At 35.0% G+C, this 26,225-nt stretch overlaps 1 protein-coding gene across 3 annotated transcripts in view; it reads right to left on the bottom strand.

The window, feature by feature from the left end:
- LOC140626176 (orofacial cleft 1 candidate gene 1 protein-like) overlaps nt 1–26,225 on the bottom strand; it is a 187,607-nt gene that overhangs the window by 22,581 nt on the left and 138,801 nt on the right. For 2 of the 3 annotated variants that reach the window (XM_072813780.1, XM_072813782.1), the window contains one exon: nt 21,981–23,914. The exons of the other annotated variant lie outside the window; for it this stretch is intronic. In XM_072813780.1, coding sequence (XP_072669881.1) covers nt 23,699–23,914 — 216 coding nt within the window. In that variant the 3' untranslated portion in view covers nt 21,981–23,698. Of the gene's footprint in view, nt 1–21,980; nt 23,915–26,225 lie in introns of those variants that run through there. 3 annotated transcript variants of the gene reach the window in all.

Genomic DNA, 26,225 nt, shown 5'->3' with positions numbered 1-26,225 from the left:
GCCAGAAAATGACAAAACAGAGAAAACATTAATACTAAGAAAAAAAAATAAGGCTTGAAAGTGGAACTAACTGAAAAATGTTGCCTTTTTGTCAGTAATATTTTTGTATGTCTCTGAAATTCTATTTTCCCTTTATTTTCTAGACCATTTCTTTATTACTTGAGATCAGATAGATTTCTCAAGACAATTTACTAAGAAAAATACACCACAATTTTTCAAGACTTCTAATAGTGAAAAGCATCCTAGATTAAACATTAATAAAATGTACAGAAAATATGTGTAAAAAAATAAATAGAAAGAATCTAGAAAAAATGTCTGCAATTAGATAGGATGGAAATCTAAAAAGAAATTAAATTTAGTTGTAATACATTTTCTATTCTTTGAGAAAATTACTACTGAAGTGAGAAATTTTTCCCCCTGTAATTTAAATGTTAAGCTGCCAGATGTGTGTCTCATGCTTGAAGAGTCGAAGCTTTGCATTATTTAGCATATTAAGAATCACAGAATTTTAAAAAGGGCTCCTTTATTGCCTCGAGGTTCTAATTAAGTAAACCTTAGCCTGGTACATTTAAAACTTGCAATACAAGAGATTTTGCTCTTTTTTTCCCCCATAGTCAAGTCACATCTATGCAATAAATATAGAAAATCTTTAAGATGATATAATTTTTCTTTTGCTTGAAGAATTAAAGCTATCTATTATTTTAAGAAGTTTTTAATAGAAGCCAGCAATCTAGAAGACAACTAAAGATTGGAAATACTTTTTAATCATTGCAAGTTGCTTTCCTTATTTATACCAAAGTGTATGTGTTTCATAAAGGCAGTTCTATTCTATCAATCTTACCCTTTCTCCCTCACTTCCACTGCTTCTGCTGTGGCCTCAACCATTCTCTCGTTAGACAAAGGCAATTCTAAGAAGAACCAAGATCACAGGTTTTGGATTATATATTATGTTTTTATGTGTTTCTGTATGTGTGTCTGTCTGTGTGAAATATCTGATCATACCACACTAATTAGTTGCTCTTTCAGCAGTTTGTGGAAAGAGTCTCAGCAGCTTATGTGAAAACCATAATCAGATGGAAGTTCTGTAGGCACACGACATTCATAAATCATACCCTTAAATACAGTTATTTTTGCCATTTTAGAAAATGTCAAAGGTGTCAACTCTGTCCAAATATACCGCTTAACAGTGACTATTTTAGTAAATTGACTTGAAATGCATTCAGCTAACTGACAGTTAAAAGCATATAATCTAGTTCACAGTACAAATGAACAGTTTAAAGGCCAAAATAAGCACCAAAGTATGAATTCTCAATGACATATTGCAGTGACCCTGACTGCAGCCACAGACCACAATCTTAGCATTGTTTATCTACATCAGAAATAGATGCCTCAAATTTTTGGAATGTGATTTTTTTTAATATCTAGTTTCTAGTTAAGCGGAAAAAAGTTTTAACCACTTTTAAAAAGATCATCAATATCTATATGAGGATATAGTGAACAAACTAAAAATTACATAAATTCAAGCAATGAGTTGACAACATCTTTGGCTAGCAGCATGGTTTCAACCTATAAACACTAACTTCTTGGATGCTGCAAACATAAATAGATAAATGTTTGTCTAAATGTCAAGAAACAAGAAATTCTCTTCTCTTTCTTCATAGGAAGAACAAATAAGCAAACTGATTTTTAAATTTAACTGTTGACAAAGGGCAAGTATCATAAAATTGGAGGTTAGGTTTGGCTAGGATTATTCCCCCCAAAGTCCAAAGTGCTTGGTAATAGATAAAGGGCATATTTTATGAATTGATTTCTTAAAAGTGTTAAGAAGCTTAATGGTTTAATATTTGGGGATGTTTTAATATTATTAGCAGCAGAAAAACAACAAAACCATCTCTACATTCACTTCTTTCCAAACTATTGTATCATAATCTGTCCACATGGAACTTCAACACATGTGACATTTGAGTACTACTTATGAATCTCAGCAGCTAGTTGATTGGTAATAATATATACACTTCATATAGTATTTTTTCAGTTTTTAAATGCGGATTTCTGTATGCTACTTATTTAACTCAAACTATTTGATTAACCTTTTGCTGACACAGAACTGCAAATATTCCTGCCATGATATCAATCCAGCAGAAATCTCTGAGTATTCTGCCTTTGTAGGATAAAAATAAATTTATGCATGCATGCCTTGCCTAATAAAATATTATTGTAAGAGCAGAAATATATTTGGTTATTCTCTCTAAGAATAATTTTTAAACATCACCCATTTCTGCTATCCTTTTTTTTAAAAAAAGATTTATTTATTTATTCATGAGAGACACAGACTGAGAGAGAGAGGCAGAGACATAATCAGGGGGAGAAGCAGGCTCCTCGCAGGGAGCCTGATGTGGGACTCAATCGCACATCCCGGGATCAGACCTGAACCGAAGGCAAGTGCTCAACCGCTGAGCTACGTAGGCGTCCCTATTTCTGCCATCCTTAAGAAGACTTTACCCTTTTATGAAAATATTTTTCATGAAAGCATCTATTTTCCTTATTATTAAAAATATTAAACTCTCCATCTTAAGCACGATGAAAGAATTCAGAAATTTTATTATGTTTCTCATGAGCTTTCCTTGGTTACCATCAACTAACACTTTCACTGAATGTAGAATACTCAAAGCTATTTAGAATAAAAACTTATTTTCCCCACTAGTAAGTCTCTAGTATTAAAAGAAAATTACAGGTAAGGAGAGAGAGAGTCACTGACCAATACCACAATTAAGCAGGATATAGATATAAATGTGGATGTATCTAATATTATGGTAATCAACTCAATAACACAAGGGTGATTTAGTGAGTACCTAATATATATATTTTTTTTGAAAGAGAGAGAGAGTGCAAGTGCACACAGGGTAGGAAGGACAAAGGGAGAGGGAGAGAGAATCTTAAGCAGGCTCTAAGTCCAATGCAGAGTCTAACTGTGGGCCTTGATCTCACAACCCTGAGATCATGACCAGAGCTGAAATCAAGAGTCAGACACTTAACTGATGGAGCCATCCAGGCACATATACATATATAAAATTCTTTACATAAATTATCACTAACCTTCAAATAGGGCCTGCTACCTCCCCTTCATAAGTGAAGAAACAAGATTGAGAGTTTAAGGAACTTGACAAGAGACATTAAATGATAAGAAAATAGGCCTGAATTTAAACCTGACTCTAATACCGTAGCTCTATCCCCCACCACCACCACTGAATTTGCACTGATTTGAATTATCTCTATTGATTAATTTTTTGTTCATTTCTTGTGGTAGACAGAGATTATGGCTAGTTGTCACAAATACAAATAAAAATAGAATTTTGACTCAACCCCCTACAACTTTTACTTGTTCATGCTAAGAAGAGAAGAAATAACAAAGCACTGAAGAAAATAATAGTGATTGCTACATTGTTGAGTTCTGACTCCATATCAGGCTTTACAGGCTTCAAAGTCCCAAGTTAAATACTAATTCAAAATTCTTCTCTCCAAGTGTTTTGAAACACTTCGATGAGTACTACATTTTGCCAATTCAAATTGTACTACTTTCCATGAGGACATCATGTTAAGTGAATTTAACCAGTCAAAAAAGAGCAGAGACTGTATAATTCTATGTATCAGAAGGACCTACAATAGTCAAATTCATAGGGAGAGAAAGCTGTATGGTTGTATGGTTGTTGCCTGGGACTGGGAGAGGAAGGGAATGGGGAGTCAGTGTGTAATAGGGACAGAGGTTCAGTTTGGGAAGATGACATAGCTTGGAGATGGATATGGTGGTGATGGTTGCATGACACTGTGAAGGTACTGAATGTCACTGAAGTATACAGTTTATAAGGGGTTAAAGTGGTAAGTTTCATGTTATCGTTTACCACAATTAAAAGCATTTTTCTGCTTCCATATTTTTCAAGTCTAAAAAGATATGCTAAGAAACTTTCAAAATGCTATGGGATCCTAAATAATAACAAAGGGCTTCTGGTTAGCACTAAATGACTTAGACTCATTTCTCCCTTTTCCTTCCTTCTAAGGATAACTATAACCCCCAGAAATCATGTAAAAGGCAGTCAAGAGAGAATTCTGAAAGGTGTAATGAAGAAGGAGAAGTAATTATAGACCCCAGGACCAGAGCAACAATGTAGGGCAAGGCAATTTTATCCCACCCTCCAACCACCCAACAGAAGACCTAGACCCAGCATCTTCAAATACATCCCATCAGCAGATAGTGCTTTAGATAGACTCATTCACCTACCTTTCAAAAGAAGTCCCACCAACAGCACCAAGTAAGTCCAGTAGCGCTGGAGAGGAGGATAAATTGGAAGTCAGACTGGCATGAGCATCCAGGGGATGCACTCTCCTCCCCTGCTGCTTGTGATAGCCCTCTCTGACCAAGACACAACAGGTAGCTGAGTGGCACTAGAAGGTGGATCCTGTTGCTACTAGTGACTGGATTAGGAAGCCTCTTAACATCCTGAGGCAGGAACTTTCTTTTCCCACCCAGAGCACCAGGTGTCTAGGCCTGGAGAAGCTCCTATCTTCCCAGGGGTTACCGGCAGGATCTAGTGGGAGCCCTAGATGCACAAGGTAAATAGTGGAGATCAAAATAGCACAACATTTTTCAAGTGCTGAAAGACAAATATTGCCAACCACAAATCTTATATCCAGTGATTATCCTTAGGAAAGAAAACAGAATACACTCAATGACCTATCCTTAAAAAATGGCTAAAGGAAGCTCCTCAAACATGAAATAATAAAGGAAATGATAAAGGAAGGAATTTTAAAGTATCTGGAAGGGAAAGAGAAAAATGGAGATCATCAAATGTGAGTATATATTCTTGTTTCCCCTATATGTATCATAAATCATATTAGATGATTGGAAACATAATAACACTGTGTTACTCAGGACAATTATATTTAAAAGTGGGGAAGGTAAAGGGACTTCAATGGAAGTAAGATGTCTTCACTTGACTCAAGCAGGTAAACTATTAGAAACTATGATAAGTCACATATATACATTGCAAGACACAGAGCAACTACTATGAAAACTACACAAAGAGATACATTCAAAAACCAAAAATGAATCAAAATGGAATTCTTAAAAGTGTTCAAGTATACATAGGAAGTAAAGAGGAGCAGAGAAATAAAAAATAAGGCATAATGAAAACACAAGTTTTAGAAGCAGCAAACTTAAGCCCTAACATATCAATATTTACCTTAAATGTAAATCGTCTAACTCCCTTCTCATCAAATGATAGCACCACTAGACATAAAATCAGCAGTGATATAGAAAATTTGAGCAACACAATCAAGAAACGGTATCAATTTAAACACAAACTCTACCCAACAACAGCTCAATATACTTTTTTTTCAAATGCCTATGGTTCATTCACAAATCTATCCTGGGACATAAAAGAAACTTCATCAAACTGAAGATAATTGAAATCACATAGAATACGTTCTCTGATCATAATGAAATCAGACCAGCAATCAATAACAGAAAAACAAGGAGAAACCTTTAAGCTTTTGGAAATTAAACACACTTCTAAATTATCTGTGGGTCAAAGAAGAAATCTCAGAGGCAATAAAAAAATAGAACTGAATAAAAATGAAGATCAACTTTTGTGAGATTCAGCTAAAGTAATGCTGAGAGGGAAATCTATAGCACTAAATGCTCACGTCAGAGAAAGGAAAAATCAATAATCTAAGATCTTCCCTCAAGAACCTAGAAAAAGAGCAAAATAAAACCAAATTAAGTAGATGGAAGAAAATAATAGTGATTAGAATAGAAGGCAATGAAATTGAATTGAATTCCAAAAATTGATTAAATTAATAAACTTCTAGCAAGATGACAAAAGACAAAAAGAGAGAAGATACAATTCGCCAAAACCAGGAATTAAGTAGAATATTTTTACAGATACTGCATCCATTAAAAAGGAAAATAAAGGAATACCTTGAATAACTTTTTGCTCATGCATTCAACAACTTAGAAGAAATGGACCAATTCGTCAAATACTAAGAATAACCAAAACTCATCCAAAATGAAATAGATCATCTGACTAGTCCTACAGCCATTAAATAAACTGAATTCACAATTTTGAAACCCCAGGCCCAGATGGTTTCCCTAGGCAATCCTACCAAAATATACAGAAGAATTAATACAAATTGTACAATTTTAATCCCTTCTAAAAAATAGAGAAGGGAACACTTCCTAATCATGTAATGAGGACATTATAATCCTGGCACCAAAACCAGGCAAAGTGCATCAGCAACAAATGTACAGACCAATATATCTCAGAAACTTAAAAAATCCTCAATAAGGTTTACCTGGATGGCTCTGTCCATTAAGTGTCTAACTCTGGGTTTCCTCTGAGGTCATGATCTCAGGTTGTGAGATCACCCTTTTCGGCTCCTTATTTGGCGTGGAGTTTGCTTAAGATTCTCTCTCTCTCTCTGTCTGCCCTCCCCCCCAAAAAAAATCCTCAATAAAATACTAGCAAATTGAATCCAACAGTGTGTGAAAAGAATTACACAGCATTACGATATAGCTACAGTAATCAATACCATGTGATATTGGGACAGACACATAAATCAGTGGATTAGAACAGAGAAGTCAGAAAAAAGTTCAAGAAATATGCTCAATGGCTGATTTTTAAGAAAAGTGCAAAAACAAGTCAACAGAGAAAAGATATCCTTTTCGACAAATGGTGTTGGAGAAACTAGACATCTGTTCAACTGTTCTCAAAGAAAAATGATATTAATAAAATGAAAACTGACCTGAACCTCATTCCTTATATTAAAAATAACTTGAAATGGATTATCTTCTTGAAAAAAAATAGGACAAAATATTTAGGGTCTTGGGCTAGACACGGAGTTTTTAGACCTGATATTAAAACCTTGAACCATAAAAGGCGATTGATAAATTGAACTTCATTAAAATTCAAAGTCTCTACTCTATGAAGGGCTCAACTGTGAGGATGAAAATGCAAGCTGTAGATGGAGAGAAAATGTTTGCCAACCAACATATTCAAGAACTATTGGTTTTATCCAGCATGGCATGCATTACAGGGAAAACATCAAAATGACAAACTCGTGGTGGTGTCTCCAACAACTAGTTCACTATACTCAGCTAAAACTTCAATTCAGGAACATCTGGGTGGCTGTGTGGTTGGGCATCTGCCTTCGGCTCAGGGTATAGCCCTAGAGTCCCAGGATGGAGTCCTACATTGGGGTCCCTGCATGGAGCCTGCTTCTCCCTCTGCCTCTGTCTCTGCCTCTCTCTGTGTGTCTCTCATGAATAGATAAAAAAAAAATCTTAAAAAATAAGTAAGTAAGTAAGTAAGTAAATAAATAAATAAATAAATAAATAAATAAAACTTCAATTCATTGTAATTATTCACACACAAGATGCCTGTATCTACAAGTCTTTTGGGGTGGGGGAAGATGTCATATTATAAATCTGAGCAAAAGTAAAGGAAGTATAATTAGTTATGATTTAAAAAGAAAATGCTATAATGTCTTTAAAAACTGATGGCACCTTTTAAATACTTGGCCTTAGGAAGTTTTATGTGCATTTATGCATGTATGTGGGTGTGTTCATGTAATTGATACCATCATAATGCTGGAGAAGACATGCTTGCTGATTAAAGTAAGACATCAGTCTAATTGTAGAGCAACTAACTAATAAGAATTGATTTGAAAAGAGAGGATGGATAGAACGAAAGGAGAAATATTTGTGATTTAGGGTTTCGTATTATTGTTTTTCACCAAATTCTGTTTGCACAACCTATGTCTCTCCACTACACTACAGGAACCATCCGTGCCTTTAAAACTAGCATTGCACCTTCTATAAGTTTATTCAACACACGTCAAAACCATTGCAGGATTTTTCTCACTACAACTTAAAACCTACGAACTTCTAAATGCTCAAATCCTAGTCAAATAGCTAAGGTCCAGTGTTCATTTAAGAAGCAAATAATCTTACCCAAACAGTAGTTGTGGTTTTGCAAATAAAGGTGGGTCAAACTCATCACCTTCTAGCAATAAAAATATTCCAGGACCATGTGTTATGTATGGTGTCACAAAGCACCAAGTCCTTCTATCACTCATTGCTAAGGTGTCAGCAGTTGAGAACAGACTGATTTCTCTAAGAAATGAGTATAATTCCAAGAGACTGACTTTCTCCAACTTCACGCCAAAGGAAATATTGTTTGACTCAAAATCCTATTTTCTAATTTATATTTCCTATTTCTTATTCCATGGGGATTGTCTAATTAGACTAAGTGGATCATTGTGAATAAAAATTGCCATCCCTTTCTAGCATTTTTGATTCTAATTATTTCCACTTTGAACAAAGTCAATCATCTGTTCCTAGGAAGTCAGTGGAAGTAGGTGAACTAAATGAGTCAGACCATTAAAGTGTTCAAAGCCAGACTCATGTTTAGAAAGAGTTAATGAACCCATTTATTCATGCTATGACTCACAATACGATTTATTTTTCATTTCCACTTGTAGTTTCTCCAGTTTGCAAAGGATGGTACTGGACCAAAGGAAATGTTTCCTGCTAAGGACTTGCACAGAGAGCCTATACCATGTCTTCTAAGGAGAAATGTCTATTTGTGATTCCACTTACAAGAAGCATCTAACATTGTCAAACTCAGGGAACTGGAGAGTAAAATCGTGGATGGATGGGGAAATGGGTGGCTGTTAATCAAAGGGCATAAAATCTCATTTTCCAAGATGAGTACATTCTAGAGATTTGCTGTACCCATCAGCCATATGATTAACAACAATGTATTGTACATTTATTAAGAGGGTGGCTCTCATATTATGTTATTACCACAATAAAATAATGTTTAAAAAATGAAAATGCCAGTAGTTAAAATCAGTTCTATAAACTATAACAATTGTAAAGCCATGTCAGAGGCTACTGCTTTGTCATGTCTGAGGAGCAAATTCTCCTCATCCATGGTTTCTTACACCATAATTCATTTAGTACATTTTACTGCCACAGTTTCTTATTTCTAGCTTGTCCAAGACTGTCCATCTAGATTTTTGGGTCTTCTGGGAATGCTCTGGTCAAATAGTGAGACCAAAGACAAGTGTGTTTTATCCCAGGTCCACAGGGATCCTTCCTTCCTAAACCACTACTCCTAAGGCTTTCTAGAAAGGTTCAAATTTTCCCAACCTGGTCAACTGTGGTGTCTTATATCAGTAGAGAACTATGATATTATTTGTCATCAATATCCACTTCAGCAACATCATTTTGTAAGGATATCTTGAGGCCCTGAGAACCCAAGATTAAATAAGAGAGATTGGTCAAGGAAAAACCAGATTATTTTTGTGGATAGTACATTTGTTTGAGCGATTGCTGAATAGACAAGGTACCTGCATTTGTCAACCTATTTCCCATAACAGAAGGAACACACACACACACCACACACACAACCACAAAACGGTATGTGTGTCTGGAGGGAGGAGTAAGTATTGATTACCTCTGCATTAAAGACCACAATCAGTAAAGTATACATCCTGAAAAACGCTTTCAACTATTTCAAAAAATATAAAAGATATTATCAAAAATGACTTTGTTAGCGGCTCCTAAAGTATTGATAACTTGAAGAGTTTTGCAATGGCCTATGTCGACGGAGTGGGAAGGATGACAAGCCAGTTCCAATGGTAACGCAACTCAGTTGCCCTTTTTTGTTTCCTCACTATGCTGTTTCATAGCACAGGTACAGAAAGAAAGCAGAGTGTGATGACTATATGAGACCAAATAAAACGGCGAGGGTGTAAAATGTCCTGAAAACACAAGCTGTAATCTGCAGTTGTCAATCGAATCCACACACACTCTGTAATTAAAAACATACTGGAATAGGGTGGCAGGCACAGATTTGTACTTTTTCCCTAAACTTTTATTTTGATCATTCACATGTGACATGTTCATTTTTATTGCCATTTCCTTAAAAAAAAAAAAAAAAAAAGAATTTTAAATGGGTAGCTTCAACCCCCCCAAAAAAATTTTTTTTCAACCCTTCCAAGTAATTTTTCAGGTTTTTTTTTTTTTTTCTCACAAAAGAAGGCAACACAGCAAAGATTCTAACCTGCTGGAAACGTTTTAAGCCCATCTCGTCTCTCTGTCCCCCAGATCCTTTTGACACACCCGCCTCCCTCCTTCCTTAGTGTTAAACTGCTTCTCTACTTCCTTTACATCAGTGGGAACACTTCCCTTATGGGCGTTGGGAGCTCTCGGAGGGGGCAGGGGCTGCCCTGCAGAGGAAATGACAAGCTGTGAAATGTAAAAGAACAATTCCTCCCACATGTTCTTTGCTCCTGGAGCGGCGAGGGCTTGTCAGCTAGCATCACTTTGGAATCAGGCAGGACTCTGCGCCTTAGTTCTGTCAAAACTAATTTACAATTAGAGACCTGCACGACTGTTTAAAGCTTTCTCAATTCCAGGGGTATTCTGAAATGACTTTGAGATTGAAGTGGATCAGACCAGAAACCATTGTAATTAACTACAGTGGATGTGAAAGATGCTCACAAAATAAGACGAGGCTGAAAACACATTTTTATTTTATTTATTTATAATATATATATATATATATATAATTCTTATTGCATCTCCAATTAACAACATGTCAGCGGAACTTTCCCAGCTGAGCCTCACTTTGAGGACTTTAGTGCAGCTATTGAAAATCTTACTTAGTTTGTAAATTGCAAAATGACAACTTCATTGATAAGAAGGAAGGAAGGAAGGAGAAAGGGAAGCAAGGATTGATTTATCTTGACCATTTGACACTTTAAAAAACATTTAAGGGACACCTGGGTGGCTCAACGGTTGAGCGCCTGCCTTTGGCCTGGGGCGTGATCCTGGAGACCTGGGATCGAGTCCCACATTGGGCTCCCTGCGTGGAGCCTGCTTCTCCCTCTGCCTGTGTCTCTGCCTCTCTCTGTGTGTCTCTCATGAATAAATAAAATCTTTAAAAAAATAAAAATAAAAATAAAAAACATTTAAATTAATTTAAAATGTTTTGTAGCATTTTTAGGATTTCAAATATTTTGATGCATTTCCCTGATGTATGAAGTAAAGGCATCTTCAAATTGCAGGTAATTAGCTTTTTATGCTGATCAATCACTTTGAAACATACTGTGGGTCCCTGAGGTTCAATTTTGGATTCAGATAACCAAGCTGTACTCACACAATCTGAAGATCAAGAAACCCAAAAGAATAAATGTCGTGTCTAAAAACTGCCTCAAACATCACACCCAATGGTGGGTCTGAAGTGGCCATTCCAAGTCTGAAAATCTAAGCATACTTTGTAGAAGCACCCATTCCTTTAAAGCTAACTGAGTGAGCAGAGATACACCTAACGGGAAATTCTTTGGGCAGTCTCTCGGCAAACTCTACTCAAACTGTCAAAAGCAAAGTCATATAAACCACTTTCATATATCAGATTCATATTTCTCCCATAGAAACAAAGCAACTGTTAATTTTCAGATTACTGACTAAAAATATATACCAGAAGCCCAGATGGAGAGTAGGTGAAGGTCCATAAAACTGGAATTCAGAACAAGGATCTATGGACAAGCTGGCCACTAGAGCTTAATGTGTTCATTATTTATTAAGAGACCTACTGTGTGGGTGATCAATTTTATACAAGTCTTCATATTATGTTCCCTGAAGACTTTAGGCCACGGTTTTCTTATGTTCTCACTGCTGCTAATTAATTTGCCCTCCTCCTGCCCCTACTCATGACTTAGATTGGACAGTACAGTGTATACTGTACTGCAAGGCCCTCTCACTAGGCCACTGATTACATTGCAAAAATAGAACCACACATTCATGGCCAGTTATTTTCTGGCAAAAGGGTAAAGGCCAGTCAGTGGCAAAAGAATAGTCTTTTCAACAAATGGTGTTGAAACAACTAGACTGTCATACATAAAAAGAAAAACAAAAAACAAAAAGCAAAAAACCTTCAACCTTAACCTCACAGTTTATTCAAAAGCTAAATCCAAATTGGATCATCAATCTAAATAAAATGTAAGCTATAAAACTTTCAGAAGAAAGACATAACAGAAAATCTTATGATTTAGGATTAGGCAAAGAGCTCATAGTTATAAGTTCAAAAGTACAATCCATTGAAAAAATTGATAAATTGAATTGAATTTTGATTTTTTGAAATTCAAACCTCGGGATGCCTGGGTGGCTCAGCAGTTGAGCACCTGCCTTTGGCTTGGGGAGTGATCCCGGGATCCTTGGATTGAGTCCCACATCGGGCTCCCTACATGGAGCCTGCTTCTCCCTCTGTCTGTGTCTCTGCCTCTCTCTGCGTCTCTCATCAATAAATGAATAAAAATCTTTAAAAAAATTCAAAACCTTTGCTCTGAAAATAAAAATTAAGAAAAAAAAAGACAAACTACAGACAGAGAGAAAGTATTTGCACACCACCTTTCCCACAAAGGATCTGTATCCAGAACGTAGAAAGACCTCTCAAAATTCAACAACAACAACAAAAATCAAACAACCCAATTCCAAATAGGCAAAAAACTAAACAGATACTTTACCAAAGATTAATATGAATGGCCAATAAGCACATATGGAGATGGTTAATAAAATTAGCCACTAAAAATATACAAATTGAAATTATGATTTCAAATTTAATTTGAATACAAATTAGAATGACTTTTAATAAAACCGACAATATTAAGTGTGGACAAAGGTGCAGAGCAACTGAAACTCTCATATGTTCCTCATGGAAATGCAAAATTATATAGCCACTCTGTAAAAGAGGTAGCTTCTTATAGAGTTAATATATATATATATATATATATATATATATATATATATATATACTATCTGGGAACCTGGGTGGCTCAGTTGGTTAAGTGTCCGACTCTTGATTTTGGCTCAGGTTATCTTCTCAGGGTCATGAGATGGAGCCCTGAGTTGGGCTCCACCCTGAGCATGGAGTCAGCTTTAGATTTTTTCTCTCCTTCCCCTTCTGCTCTCCCCCACTCCTGCTCTCTCTCTTTCTCCTTCTAAACAAACAAACAAACAAACAAAATACACACACACACACACACATATTATCCAACCTAGCAATTCTACTCTTAGCTATATCTCTTGGAGAAAGAAATACTATGTTCACATGAAAACTTGTGTAGGAATACTTATAGCAACTCTATCCATAGTTGATAAAAATGGAAACAATCACTATGTCCTTTAATGAGTAAACAGATAAACTGTGGTACATCCATTTAGTGGCATGTCATCCAGTCATGAGTAGGAATGAACTGTTGATCTATATAATTCACATGAGTCTCAGAGGCACTATGTTGACTTAAAAAAGGCAGTGTCAACAAAAGATTATGTACCCTATGAAAATTTTGAAAATACAAAACTTTAGGGATGATAAAGAGATCAGGGAGTACCAGGGTGTAGGAGTGGGGGTGGGAGTGGGAGTGAGGGTAAGGATGCCCCTGCAGCAGAGAGTAGAAAGGAAAAGGAAGGTGTTTGGTTCTTTATCCTGATTGTGGTGCTAATCACACAAATCTAAAGTACATTAGCACTCTCAAAAAAGTCAGTTTTACTGTATGTTAGTTTATTATTTTTTTAAAGATTTAATTTATTAATTCATGAGAGACAACAGTATACCCTAAGGTGGAAATCACCTTGCTCTATTTATAGGAATTGAAGAAAAGCAGAGCAATCAACAGCTGCACATCAGTGTTTCCCAAGTCTGGCTGCACATTAGATCACCAGAAGGAGATTTTTTTTTTTTTAGGAATGACAATGTCCAGGTCCTGCCCCCTGAGGATTTAATACATTTGTTCTGGGGTGAAGCCCAGACAAGAGTATGTGTTTAAAGCTCCATGGAAGATTCAATATATAGGCAAAATTAAGAAGCATTTTTATTAGGCTTGTTGAACCATGGCTATAGACAAATTAACATAGAAGTATGAATAGACTTCTTTCAGAATTTATCAACATTTGATTAATTTCAAGTGGCACTTTTTTGTTGTTGTTAGGTTCGAGTGGTCTGGTTTTATAATGAAAAGGCTCATGTAATATTAACTGATTTCAATATATGTAAACATGATGAAAGAATAGTGGTTCTTTGCTTCCTGTTATATATGATAGTACTTATAATTATCAATGAGAAAGCTCTAGGAAGAAAGAGACCATGGACTCATCCAATTATCTATACTCCCAAAGAAGTGTACTTCCAAAGATGGATGAGTGGTCTATTGGCCAAGGAAGCACCCATACAGGATCACAGGCTGAAGGAAAAAATAATTAGGTATCAGAATGGAAAACCATTATTTGAAAGGTTCTTTGAATTGGGCTTCCTGGATACACAGTCCCATTCTTATGGGAGGCTTAGAGAACATATATCTGACCTCCATATCACTAACCCATCTGGAAGCAGTAAAATGGGGTCTCAATATTTCTTCACAATGTTAGATAAAAAATGAGTGCCACAATTAACTCATGTTCTCTCTAAGTAGGTGCTTCTTTACATTTGGTGGCTCAGCTGTTCTGGAAGGTATCAGAGCTCTTTTCATCTTTATTTTGTCCTCAGAACAAAACCTACAGCAACTGTGAAAAGAGTAGCTCATCTTGAGAGGGGCCAGTAGGGGAAAATATTTAGTAAGATTAAAACACTTAAACTTAGAATTTCAAATAACACCATTGTGCCTCAATGATGTATCACATTTCCTAAATTTCACAAAGAATTGTTTTTCTTTAAAAAGAAAAAAATGTATTTTTTAAAATTTTTTCTTACATAGAAAATATCAGAGAATTTTTTAAACTAGTCTGCCTTTTTCTCTTTTCTCTTTTACTTCAGAGGAAGAAATTATCTTTCTCCTTCCCAGCACTCACCTCTCCCACCTATCTTGCTTATGATGGGAATTTGTCCAGACAATTTTCTTCTCTTTCACCTGCATCCTCAAGGTTTCCTCCTCCAGGTATGTTCCCATTGTTTATCAAGAGAGGAGTAAGTGTTCAGCCATTAAAAAATAAATAAATAAAATCTTCCCTCAACCCTTGACTCCATTAAGCAGCTGTTGAAACTCTCTCTCCTCCTCATTTTCAAGAGTGTCTTTTATATGTACCACCTTTGTTTCTCCTTTCTTGTTCCCTCCTTTGGTCATTGCAGTTTGGTTTGTGCCCTTATTTATTATGTATTCTCTCAAAAGGCATCAAAATGTACTTTCTTTTCAAAGCAAACTGTCTTTTCATCTTTGCCTGAGTCAATCTTTCCAGAGCCTTGCTAAGGTGAAGTGAGGTTCACGGATGGACCAATAGCATATGCATCATATGGGAACTAAAGAGTCTAACGCCCATCTCAGACCTACTGGATCAGAACTCACATCTTAACTAGATCTTAACTAGATCTTAACTGATTTGTAAGCATTTAGAGTTTGAATCGTGCTGTAACATAATATTTTGCTGATGAAACACCCTCTCTCCCTTCTTGAGATTCTCAAAACTCCATAGCTTCCATGAATCCACAACTCCTGGTCCTTCTACTTCTTCAGATTGCTCCTTTTCAATTTACTTCATCCTTTTCTCTCATCTGTCCCCTAGAATTTTTCTACTCTTTGTTTTGTGTCTTAGGCCCCATCCCTATTAGGATGACACCCTATTAGGCCCCATCCCTATTAGGATGACACCCATCCTTATTAGGATGTTCCTCTTGAACTTAAATCCATTTTTTTTCCAAGTCTGATGTAGTCACAGTCTTCTTAATTTCCCCAATACTTTAAACCCCATTTGATCAAACCAACTGGTCAGGTTTTATCTGAAACCTGCCCCTTTGAGTATCTCACTTCTGACAAGAGCAACACTATTTTCTGAGATCCTGAGATAGAAATACTCCTGACTATAATTTTCATGTCTTTCTTTATGGCACAGCTAGTCATCTACCAAATCCTGTTGACTCAACTTTAGCATTTTTCTTAAATGAGACTTCTTGATTGCATCCCACTGCCACTATCCTACCCATATCATCTCTTTTTTGAGATGATGGTGTGGCATTCTTACTGGACTCTTTGCCTTCTATTACTCCTTACCCAAATGTATGCTGGAACCCAATAGTTCCTTACAGTTCTTCAAATATACTTTGTACCATTCTGACCTCTCAACTTTTCTAATGGCTTTTCTTGTATCCAAAAGCATCTCCATTAATGCTTGCCCTTTGAACTCCAAACTACCTTTCTAGCCCCAGATCAAAATTGTGAAATTAACAACTATTTTCCAGATTACATTGATATAGGACTTAAAATGGGATTACATTAAAAAGAGTTCATGCGGGTAACCTGGATTGCTCAGTGGTTGAGTGTCTTCCTTTGGCTCAGGTCATGATCCTGGGGTCCTGGGATCGAGTTCTGCATGGGGCTCCCCACAGGGAGCCAGCTTCTCCCTCTGCCTGTGTCTCTGCCTTTCTCTGTGTGTCTCTCATGAATAAATAAAATCTTAAAAAAAAAAAAAAAGAGTTCATGCAATTCACCTGTCCCCCAAAGCTCACTCATTTGTTTCTGAGAGTCCATTAGAACTCATGATGTGCTTACTTATCTTGTCCCATAGTGGGCTCTGTAACAACTTGGATTATGGAATTGTAGCATAGAGAACATAGTATATGTATATAACATAACTCAGTGTGTCACAGGCTAGTGTGTACTATACTATATTGTAGACTTCCATGTCTTGCATAACTTCATTGAGAATTTCTCTTTTTTAGCAGGTTGCTGAGTGTTTCCATGAAGTCCCTTCTCCCTGGGAATTCCACTGTGAGATAAGTGAGCTAGAGAAAAGTCTGATTGACAGGCAGCATACATTTCCCACTCTCATCTTACTATCTTTCTTTTTATTCTTTCTTATCTAACTATCTAATTGCATCTGCTTCACTTCTCCAAGTCTGAAGCTTGTCCCAGAAGGCTTGTTGGTCCTGTATGTAAATAGAGTGCTGGTACACCTTCCCATCATCTATTCAATGTGTGTGTGTGTGTGTGTGTGTGTGTGTGTGTGTGTGTGTTTTCTCAGAGGAAGAGTAAGCTTAGGCTCAAGTAAGCCCCAGCAGGTCTGGGACTGCATGTTATTTTGGTTTGTATTCCCAAAGCATTTAGCAGTGTGCTTTGTTGATGGTGGTTATACAATAAAACTCTCCTGAATTGAATTCTGCATCACAAAACATATATAAATGTTGCCAGAGACCATTGTTTATGCAATGTAGGCACATACAAAACAAAACTATCAAGCATAACAAATATTTCCCTAGTCTGTTCCCTAAAAAGTAAAACAGCCTAAAAGATGGTAATAACCCAAAAGTTATATCATGGCTCTTTTCTTCCAGCCTTTCATACTTCCTGGCCTCAGGCATCCACCTATTTGCAAGGCTGATCATCACTTAAAATATCAGCCTTGGGATTAAATTCAGAATCCTCTCAAATGTCTGTGTGTGTGTGTGTGTGTGCATGCATGTGCATGCACATATGTGCTTGAAAGTGAGCATTAGTCACTTTTTCATGATTTGACAGCTAAAGTAGATTCAGCAGATTACGTATGGAGCCTATCAGTGTGAGACAGCTTGTGGAAGATCATAAACATATTTTTCAGATAGAAACGTTGCAGCCATGAACACATCACGTGGTCACCCCTTCCCTAAGGTCCGCTCCTTTAATTGTAAATAGCCAGAAAACCATCAAGCCAGAGTTTAATAAACTTTTAATTTGAAATGAATTACCACATGTTGTGTTTGTTTACCCATTATTAAATCTCTTAGCAACATATCAGTGGCAGAAACAGCATAGTGTAGCATAGCCCTGATATATTAGAAAACAAACCCATGGGGAATATTAACTGCTAATAATATGTTTAGGAAGACTCTAAGAAAAATAAATAAATATAAGCCATGTAGCAAATAATGTATTTGGAGGGATTTTTATGTTTTGTTTCTTGTATAAATCTATAATGAATAGGAGCAAAACGTCCCTGTGCAGTCTTTGAATGTGAAACTTGAATCAGTTTCTGAGCTCAGAGCAGAGCAAATGCAAATTAGCCTTTTGCAATCGTTTTCTTAGAACATAAATGATTCTTCCTCTACCAGTACATAGTGTTTTCATATAGATTATGTCAGTATTCATGTTCTTGGAGTGTCACCTGTCCACCTTTTAGGGGAACTGAGGACACCATTCTAAAAGCCAAGTTCAGAGCACGGTGCAGTAAGTGTGGGAAATATAGCCACAGTACCCTGAGGAAAAACTAAAAGCAAAAATGATCTGGTGAAAAATGGTCTAAGAGTAATTGCTTCTAGTCTTGGGCTCAGTACCCTAAAACTAGGTTAAAATGTCAGTATCACTGAAATATTATTACTAAGTCAGAAGCTACTTTCTCAAAAGTTAAAAATTCTAAAATAAGATTTTGAGTTCCGTGCTTAATCCTAAAACATTGGGAGGAAATAAAACCAGGACGAAAGAAAAAGAAAGAAGAAAGAAGAAAAAAGAAAAAAGGAAGAAGAAAGAAAGAAAAAGAAAGAAAGAAAGAAAGAAAGAGAGAGAGAGAGAGAGAGAGAGAAAGAAAGAAAGAAAGAAAGAAAGAAAGAAGAAAGAAAGAAAGAAAGAAAGAAAGAAAGAAAGAAAGAAAGAAAGAAAGAAAGAAATATCCACATTACAGATGTACATTTTTTAGTGTCCCACATAATGGTTTGAGTTCACTGGACATTTGAACTTGATATTTAAACAAAAAGTCAACTGCAATGTTCTCTATGTTTTTATTTAATGAAATTACAATCATTTCATTTACATTTCTCGACTTATTAATTCTTGAGGATATTCAACCATCAGAAAAGGTTTGGACTTTTTTTCCCCCTTCTATATCTTGGATTCCCAAATTAAGGAGATAATATTCTAACATTGAAGTCATTTGTTTTCAGAAAATGAAGGCATCCCAGACCTCCTGTTGTAAAGCCTAACTAGTCTGATTCAACATAAAGAAAAGATGTTCAGCAGAAGTCATTTTCCTGTAGACACATAGTGAGTCTGAAACACAACATCCACAAATGTCCTCAATAGAGCCGCCCTGCCAATCAATTTGGAATGGGGCTGACATTGGCTGCCTTTTTAATGGCACTCTGCTCTTTCTCACTCTGTCATTACCTTTGGCTCATTCTACGCCCCCTACCCCCTCCTTCCTCCCTGTACCACACCAAGTATATTGATAATGGCACACTCATTGTTATCCACCTGTGATATGCACATTTAAAATAAAAAATATTTATTTTTTTATTTGGAACCTTACAGAATTCCAACACAGAATGTTTAAATTCAACTTAACACTGTGCATTTTGAGGACAACCAGCTCTACTCATTACCCAGCAAAACCAGACCATGATGCCAGTCACCTATCATCTCTGGCTACAAGTAAAGCAAATCCACAGTCTCAAATATGAGACACAATACACTTTTTAAAAAGACTTTTATTTGACAGAGAGAGAGAACATGAGCGAGGGAGCTGCAGGCAGAGGGATAGGGAGAAGCATCATCCTTAATCATCCCTCATCATCAATATTCAATCAACCAACAGCAAAATTCTTATTCTTAGTCTTATATTTATTCCCTTACACCCTTTAATACTTTATAGATTTATACTATCTTCTCCAACTTTACTATCACTGCCCTAATTCAAGCCCTCTTCTGTGGATGGCACCACTCTTGAGTTTTTCCAACTGATCTGGTTTTAGATATGCCCTTTTCAAATAAACCCTCCTAAAAATTACCACAGAGAACTGCTTAAAATAGATATTGAAATATGTCCCTTCTCTTCTTTTTTGTTTAATTTTTTTTTTTAATTTTTGAGAAAGAGAGCAGGGGGAGGGGCAGCAGGAGAGGGAAAGAAAGAATCTCAAGCAGACTCCTCACTGAGTGGAAAGCCTGACTCAGGGCTCAAACTTAAGACCTGAGATCATGACCTGACTCAAAATCAAGACTCAGCTACTTAACCAATGGAACCACCCAGGCACCCTCAAATCACTTCCCTTCTTAAGATCCTTCAGTGGCTACCCACTTAATACCAACCCCTCAATAGCTGCAATAGACACAAAAAGACATCCAAGAAAAGAGTGAGAGACTTTTTACTATCCTAGAATGTATACATGGATAAATGACAGACATGAGGAAAAGTGAATGAAGTGAGAAAAGAATAGACTTTTTCAGACATACAAGTGCTAAGAGAATTTACCACTTACAGACCCAAACTCTAAATGAATACTAAACAATTTTTTCGACAAGAAGAAAAATGTAAGTAAAGACAACTACATAAAAAATATTATGAAACACAAATATTGGCCAAATATATCAGTAAATTAATGTTCTATTGAGACCAAAAAAAAAAACAAAACAAATGAAACTAAGTTTTCTGTTTAACAGAGGTATTTGAGGAGTAGGTAAAACATACTAAAAGTCCTTGTCATGCTCAGGAAGAGAAGAGAAAAACCAGATGAAATTAGATTTTTTTAAATAACTTTCAGTTAAATACGTAGATGTGAAAATTCAGGATAACATCTGAAATAATTAACAATAAAATCTATAAGATTATAAACATCAGAGAATAAACAAAAAAAGAAAATTATTTTTGGTTAAAGAAAAATTCAGGAAACTAAGGAAACTATTTTTTAAAAGCAAAGAAATAGAATAGCTAAAATAAATTGTAAAAAATGTTATCAGCAAATGCAAATATAACAGTAATAACAGTATTTACAAAAACTAAACTCACCTGTTAAAAGACACATACTATAACTACTTGTCTTGAATACAAAAATAAAATTCAGATTTATGCTGTTAAGCTATACTCAGAAGACCACCAAGGTTGAGTTTTAAATTTTTAAAATAAAATTAGAAAAATAATATATGCCATAAAAATACTTATCCAAAAAATCAGGTGCTAGTATTAGTATCAGAAGAAATAAATATAAAATGAAGCATTCACAGACATATAGAGGGAGACTACATCTGTATAAAAGAAATAACACAAAAATTAATAATCATAAAATTGCAGGCACTTAAAATATAGAAATCAATATTTGACAGAACAACAGGGATAAAGGGACAAATCTAAAAAAAAAAAAAAAAGGACAGATCTAGTCAGAACTGGAAATTTCATACATACCGACCACATAAATAAAAACTCAAGATAAAGACTTAAGCTTTCAAATCAAGGAGATTAAAAGATAACTCCTCCAAAACCTGAAGGAAATAGGAGGAAAGAAACAATAAAACTGAGTATAAATACATAGAAAACAAAAGATCAATGGAGAGACAGTCTTAATGGAGGCAAATGAGCTGTTGTATATTTTTAAAAAATGAATAAAAAGATAAAACTCAAGCAAGACTCTTAAAGAAAAGCAAAGAAGGCATATATTAACCAATATTAATAATGAAGAGAGGAACATACTAATGAAGAGAGGAACATGAATTTAATGGTATTTAAAAATTATAATAGTATTTTTATATATTTTCCTTTAGATACATAAAACATCTATTGAATGATACACACACACAAAAAAAAATAGTTTCCTCCAAGGAGAAGCACTAGGTTGCTGTGGGAGGCAGATTTTATTGAACTATCTGAGTGTATCCTCTATTCAATAAAACTGTAACAAAAGGAAATAGACTTTAAAAATAATATATTATGTATACAAACATATATATATTATCTGTATAATATAAAACATATATTGCATTATTTACTTAATATAAGTATATATAATATTGCATTATACATGTGTATGTAATATAAGCATAATATATAATACTATGACTAACTTAATTTAATTGGTTTTTCAAATGAATTAAATAGAATGATTGAATAATCAGTAACAGTCAAAGATTGAATTAGAAATCAAATGATTCCCATGATTTATCCCACATTAAAAAAAGAAAAGAATCAAGAACTTTTACAGATCAATAAGAAAACAGTTTCAAAAATGGCTCAAAGGAAAAGTGAACAAAATATGTGTATAGGCAATTCATGAAAAGTAAAACCCAAAAGGTCAACAGAAACACATGAAAAATATGCTCAAACTTAGCCACATTCAGAGATACTCTAATTAAAACAATGGGATATTATGTTGCAATTGTTTTGGCAAAAATGATTATAACAAAGATTGATAGGATGTGAGCCAGACAAACTCCTACATAGCTGTTAGAAGGGCAAATTGACACTACTTTGCTGACAGTGTGTCACTATGCTATACATTTTAAAAGTGTGTGCCCTGTGATGTAGTGGTTCTTCTCTCCAGTACAGGAAATACCTTATACTCTAGTGAAATTTGCCCCTCTGTGCACAAGAACGACATGTCCAAGAATGATCACTGTAATCTCGCTTACAGTAGATTAAAACTGGAAACAACAAATAAGATAAAAATAAACAAATTTTGTTACAATCACGTATGTTGCCACGTATGCAATTATACAGCAGTAAAATCAATAAACCAAAAATACATAGAAGTGTGTCCACAGGAGTTGTGTAAATCTCAAGGATAATATTGAGAGAAAATAAAGTTGCAGAAATAGATATAAAGCATGGTACTTACACAAACTTTAAAAACATAGAAAAGATATTACACGTTGTTTATAATTACATTCATATGTAGGAAATGTATTGAAACATACATGGAAATGATCAATAAGAAGTCTCAGAGGGTCGGAAACAGAATCAGGAAGCGGTTTGCAGAAGCCTTTAATCACATGTAAAATGTTACTTATTTAAAAAAAAGATGTACAGCAAAGATGCAAAATAGCAAGAATGAACACAGCTGGGTACTAATTACTGGTTTATGTTATTTTTGTATACAGTATGTTTAAAATATTCAATAATTTCTAAAATAAAAAATAAAATCTCGACTACAATGCCTGGTACACGAAAAGAAAAGCTGTATCACATGTAATTATTATCACTGGTAATCCTTCTAACATTAGAATTATGCTGGTAACACTATAGGTGCTGCTATTCATACTACAAGTAATACTATAATTACTACAACTACTACCGATCCATCCCCTACTCTTGCTTCTTTCTAATACTATTATTACTGCTAGAGGATCCAATCTGTTAAAGAATCTCGTGAATCTTTTGGTAAAGGAAATAACTGTCTTGCAAAAAAAATAATAGTCATTTCTAATATATCTCTCCTGTAGGCTGAAACTTCTGTATGTGAAATAGTTCAAAGAATGCTATTTGCTCATTTAGTGCTTGATTAAGCCAGTCTTTGAAAACAGAGTTTTATAAAATAAACTACATTATTTGAGAACTTCCTTCTGAGACTGCTTCCTCTCGCAGAGCCATGTGTTGGTTACCACTCTTGTGAGCAAGCAAGAAAGCCTGGCTCTAGAACTGAGAAAGAAAATAAGTCAAAAAGCTCCCCCAAAAAACTAAAAAATATTTTTAGAGCCACAAAGCATGGAGAAAGTCTTGCGTTTCAATGAAGCAATGTTATAATTATTATAATTACTTAATAATTAAGCTATATGAAAACTGATGTTCTTGTCAATGATTGCATTCTCCCTAAGCATAATGGCATAAAAAGAAATATATTAATAATTAAAACTTCTTTCTCAGTTTTCTGAAATATTACACAACTGGAAGTATTAACAAAAGAATGCTGAAAATGGTCTACTAACCCTGAGAAGAGCGTAGGGAGGATTTAGCTTTATCATCCAATGATGCACAAATGGTTTCCTCTGTTTGTCTCTCTGAAAGGCCAGGCGTGTTCTCCACGCCTGGTTCTGCTTTCTGTGCTTCAGCCATTAAAGAAACTGGAAATTCAGGGGGAAGCGGAGTTTGTCTTTCATAGGTTTTTTGATCATCCAAATACAGAGGAAGTTTAATAACCTATTAGGAGATAAATCTCTTATCTAAACTGTTGAAAATATGACACACACAGTTAATGTACCCTAGAACAATGAAACAATTTGCAAACTCTAAAAGGTCAATGATGAATTTAATTTTCCAAACCTTATATTTGCTTTTGTTTGGCTGCCTTACAAAGAATGCATTTTTTTGTATTAGCAGATTTACATAATTGCTTCAGATATTACCATTGCTTTATATAGTTCTTCGTTTTTTCTTTGTCTTGCCTCATAATTTTCTCTCATTTCTTCTCGCAAATAACACCGTTTGTCTGATATTCACACTGGGATTGAGTTAGCAAATATACATTCAGTAATTGCTATCTCCAAGAAACAGCATCTTTAGTTCAAATATAAAAGACAAGATTGTAGAATCCAGTGGGTGAGCAAATGGGTGTTCAATGTTCAATTTTTTTTTCAATGTTCAATTTTTTTTTCAACTTTTCTCTATGTTTACAATTTTAATAATTAAGGGCTTGGTGGAAATCATCAATGACACAGGGAATGAAATATTTAGAAAAGTGGGGAACTTGTTCTGGGAAGAAGTTAAAGACTATCTTGCTTTCATGGTTTCTCCTCTTGCATTCTTTCACACACTCTATGGGAGGTGAATCAGATCTGTTCTCCTATGTCTACACTCGAAGTGGGAGCCAGGATTCTATGCCTAATAACACCGTAGGACATGTGAGGTCATGGCTAAGCCACATGCCCTGGCTCCACCAGCCCCGTTGTGAGTGTGGCACTTTCCTCCTACTAACAGACATGGGAGGGAAATGATCATCATTTATCTCATTTCCTTCGATCTCTTCTAAGGCTGCATTATAGAAACCACTTTTCTGTTCCAGTAGCTGGTTTACCTATTTTTTCTCTGCCCTATTTCAAGCTATGTTTTTTCCTGAGTAACTCCAAAAAGTGCTACTCAAAACTTACATTTACATGTTTAAAAATTGCATTTGAGAAAACTCAACATTGGAAAAATCTTAATATTTTAGAATTTCACGTAAGAGGAAAATCGGGCTTCAAAATAAGCAAATTTCGATTTTATGCTCGTGAAAGAGAAGCAAACACATTCCTATTTATTCTACCTTACAATCAAAAAATCATATCTTGACTAATGGCACTATTTTCATTAGTAAGATTCACACTACCCCCCCCAACCCCTTGCCTCATGAAATATACAGAGAGAGAAGATGTGCTACCAAATAAGAAAGTTAGTAGACAATTACAACCACTGTAATGAATTTATATCTTTACAAGCAATACAAGTACTACCTAAATGATCTTTTATATAATTTGTGCTGACTTTCCTTGCTATAATTTACAGACCACTGAGTTTTAGGTAACAATTGGTAAAAAAAATTATATCTTTTTTTTAAATGTCTTTCACATTAGGTAGTAAACCTATATAAAATTTATTTTCTTTTATGACTCTATTTTTTATTTTTATTTAATTTTGATTTCTTGGTACAGTATTCAAGTCACCAACTTGTTAAATATTATGTTATGGGCTATCTATAGTTTTCTTCAAAATTTGGGTGATTGTTTAATAACTCTTTTGGATTCATTTTCAAATGTATTTATATCAGTATTTCTAAACCTTAGAAACTTTTAAAAACTTCTGATCCAAATGCCTGACCTCAAAACAATTAAATCGAAATCTCTAGGAACAGGACCTGAGCATGGGATTTTAAAAGCTTCTTTAATGATCCCAATGTAGTCAGATTTACCTCAGAATGGCACTATTTTCAGAATGAGTAGAAAGGCCATAGTTAGATTTAGATTTAGATTTATTTTCCTAACAGGAACCTATAATATCTCAAAAAAATATTTCAGCAAAACACTTTAATGGAATTCGCTAAAAGGAAAAAAAAAATGCCAGCAGGTTCAACTTAAAATATATAGGAAACAGGAAGCCCATCACACAAGAAAGATATATAGCTGATGATTTTTAACCCAAAACTCTATCTGTTTCCTGGAAATGTCCATATTTGATAGTTCCATCACATAGGTAGATAGATGATGGTGACAGATAAGATACATACATACATAGATTAGATTAGATCGATTGAGAGCCACCTTGTCAGTTAGCTAGACAGAGAGATACACACAGACTGGGAAAAGTCACACATGTAAATTAGCAAGAAAAAAATAGCATTTTATGTTACAGGCACTGTGGAAAGACATCATAGGAAGAATAGATTTGGACATTTAGGACAGAAATAGACTAAAGTTGTGCTAGAATGCTTTAAACTTAATGTATGCTGCCATTTTTTTTTTATTTTCCATGGTGTTTG

Source organism: Canis lupus, chromosome 37, assembly GCF_048164855.1.
Source record: "Canis lupus baileyi chromosome 37, mCanLup2.hap1, whole genome shotgun sequence".
Lineage (NCBI taxonomy): Eukaryota > Metazoa > Chordata > Mammalia > Carnivora > Canidae > Canis > Canis lupus.
This window is presented reverse-complemented; position numbering and strand designations above follow the sequence as displayed.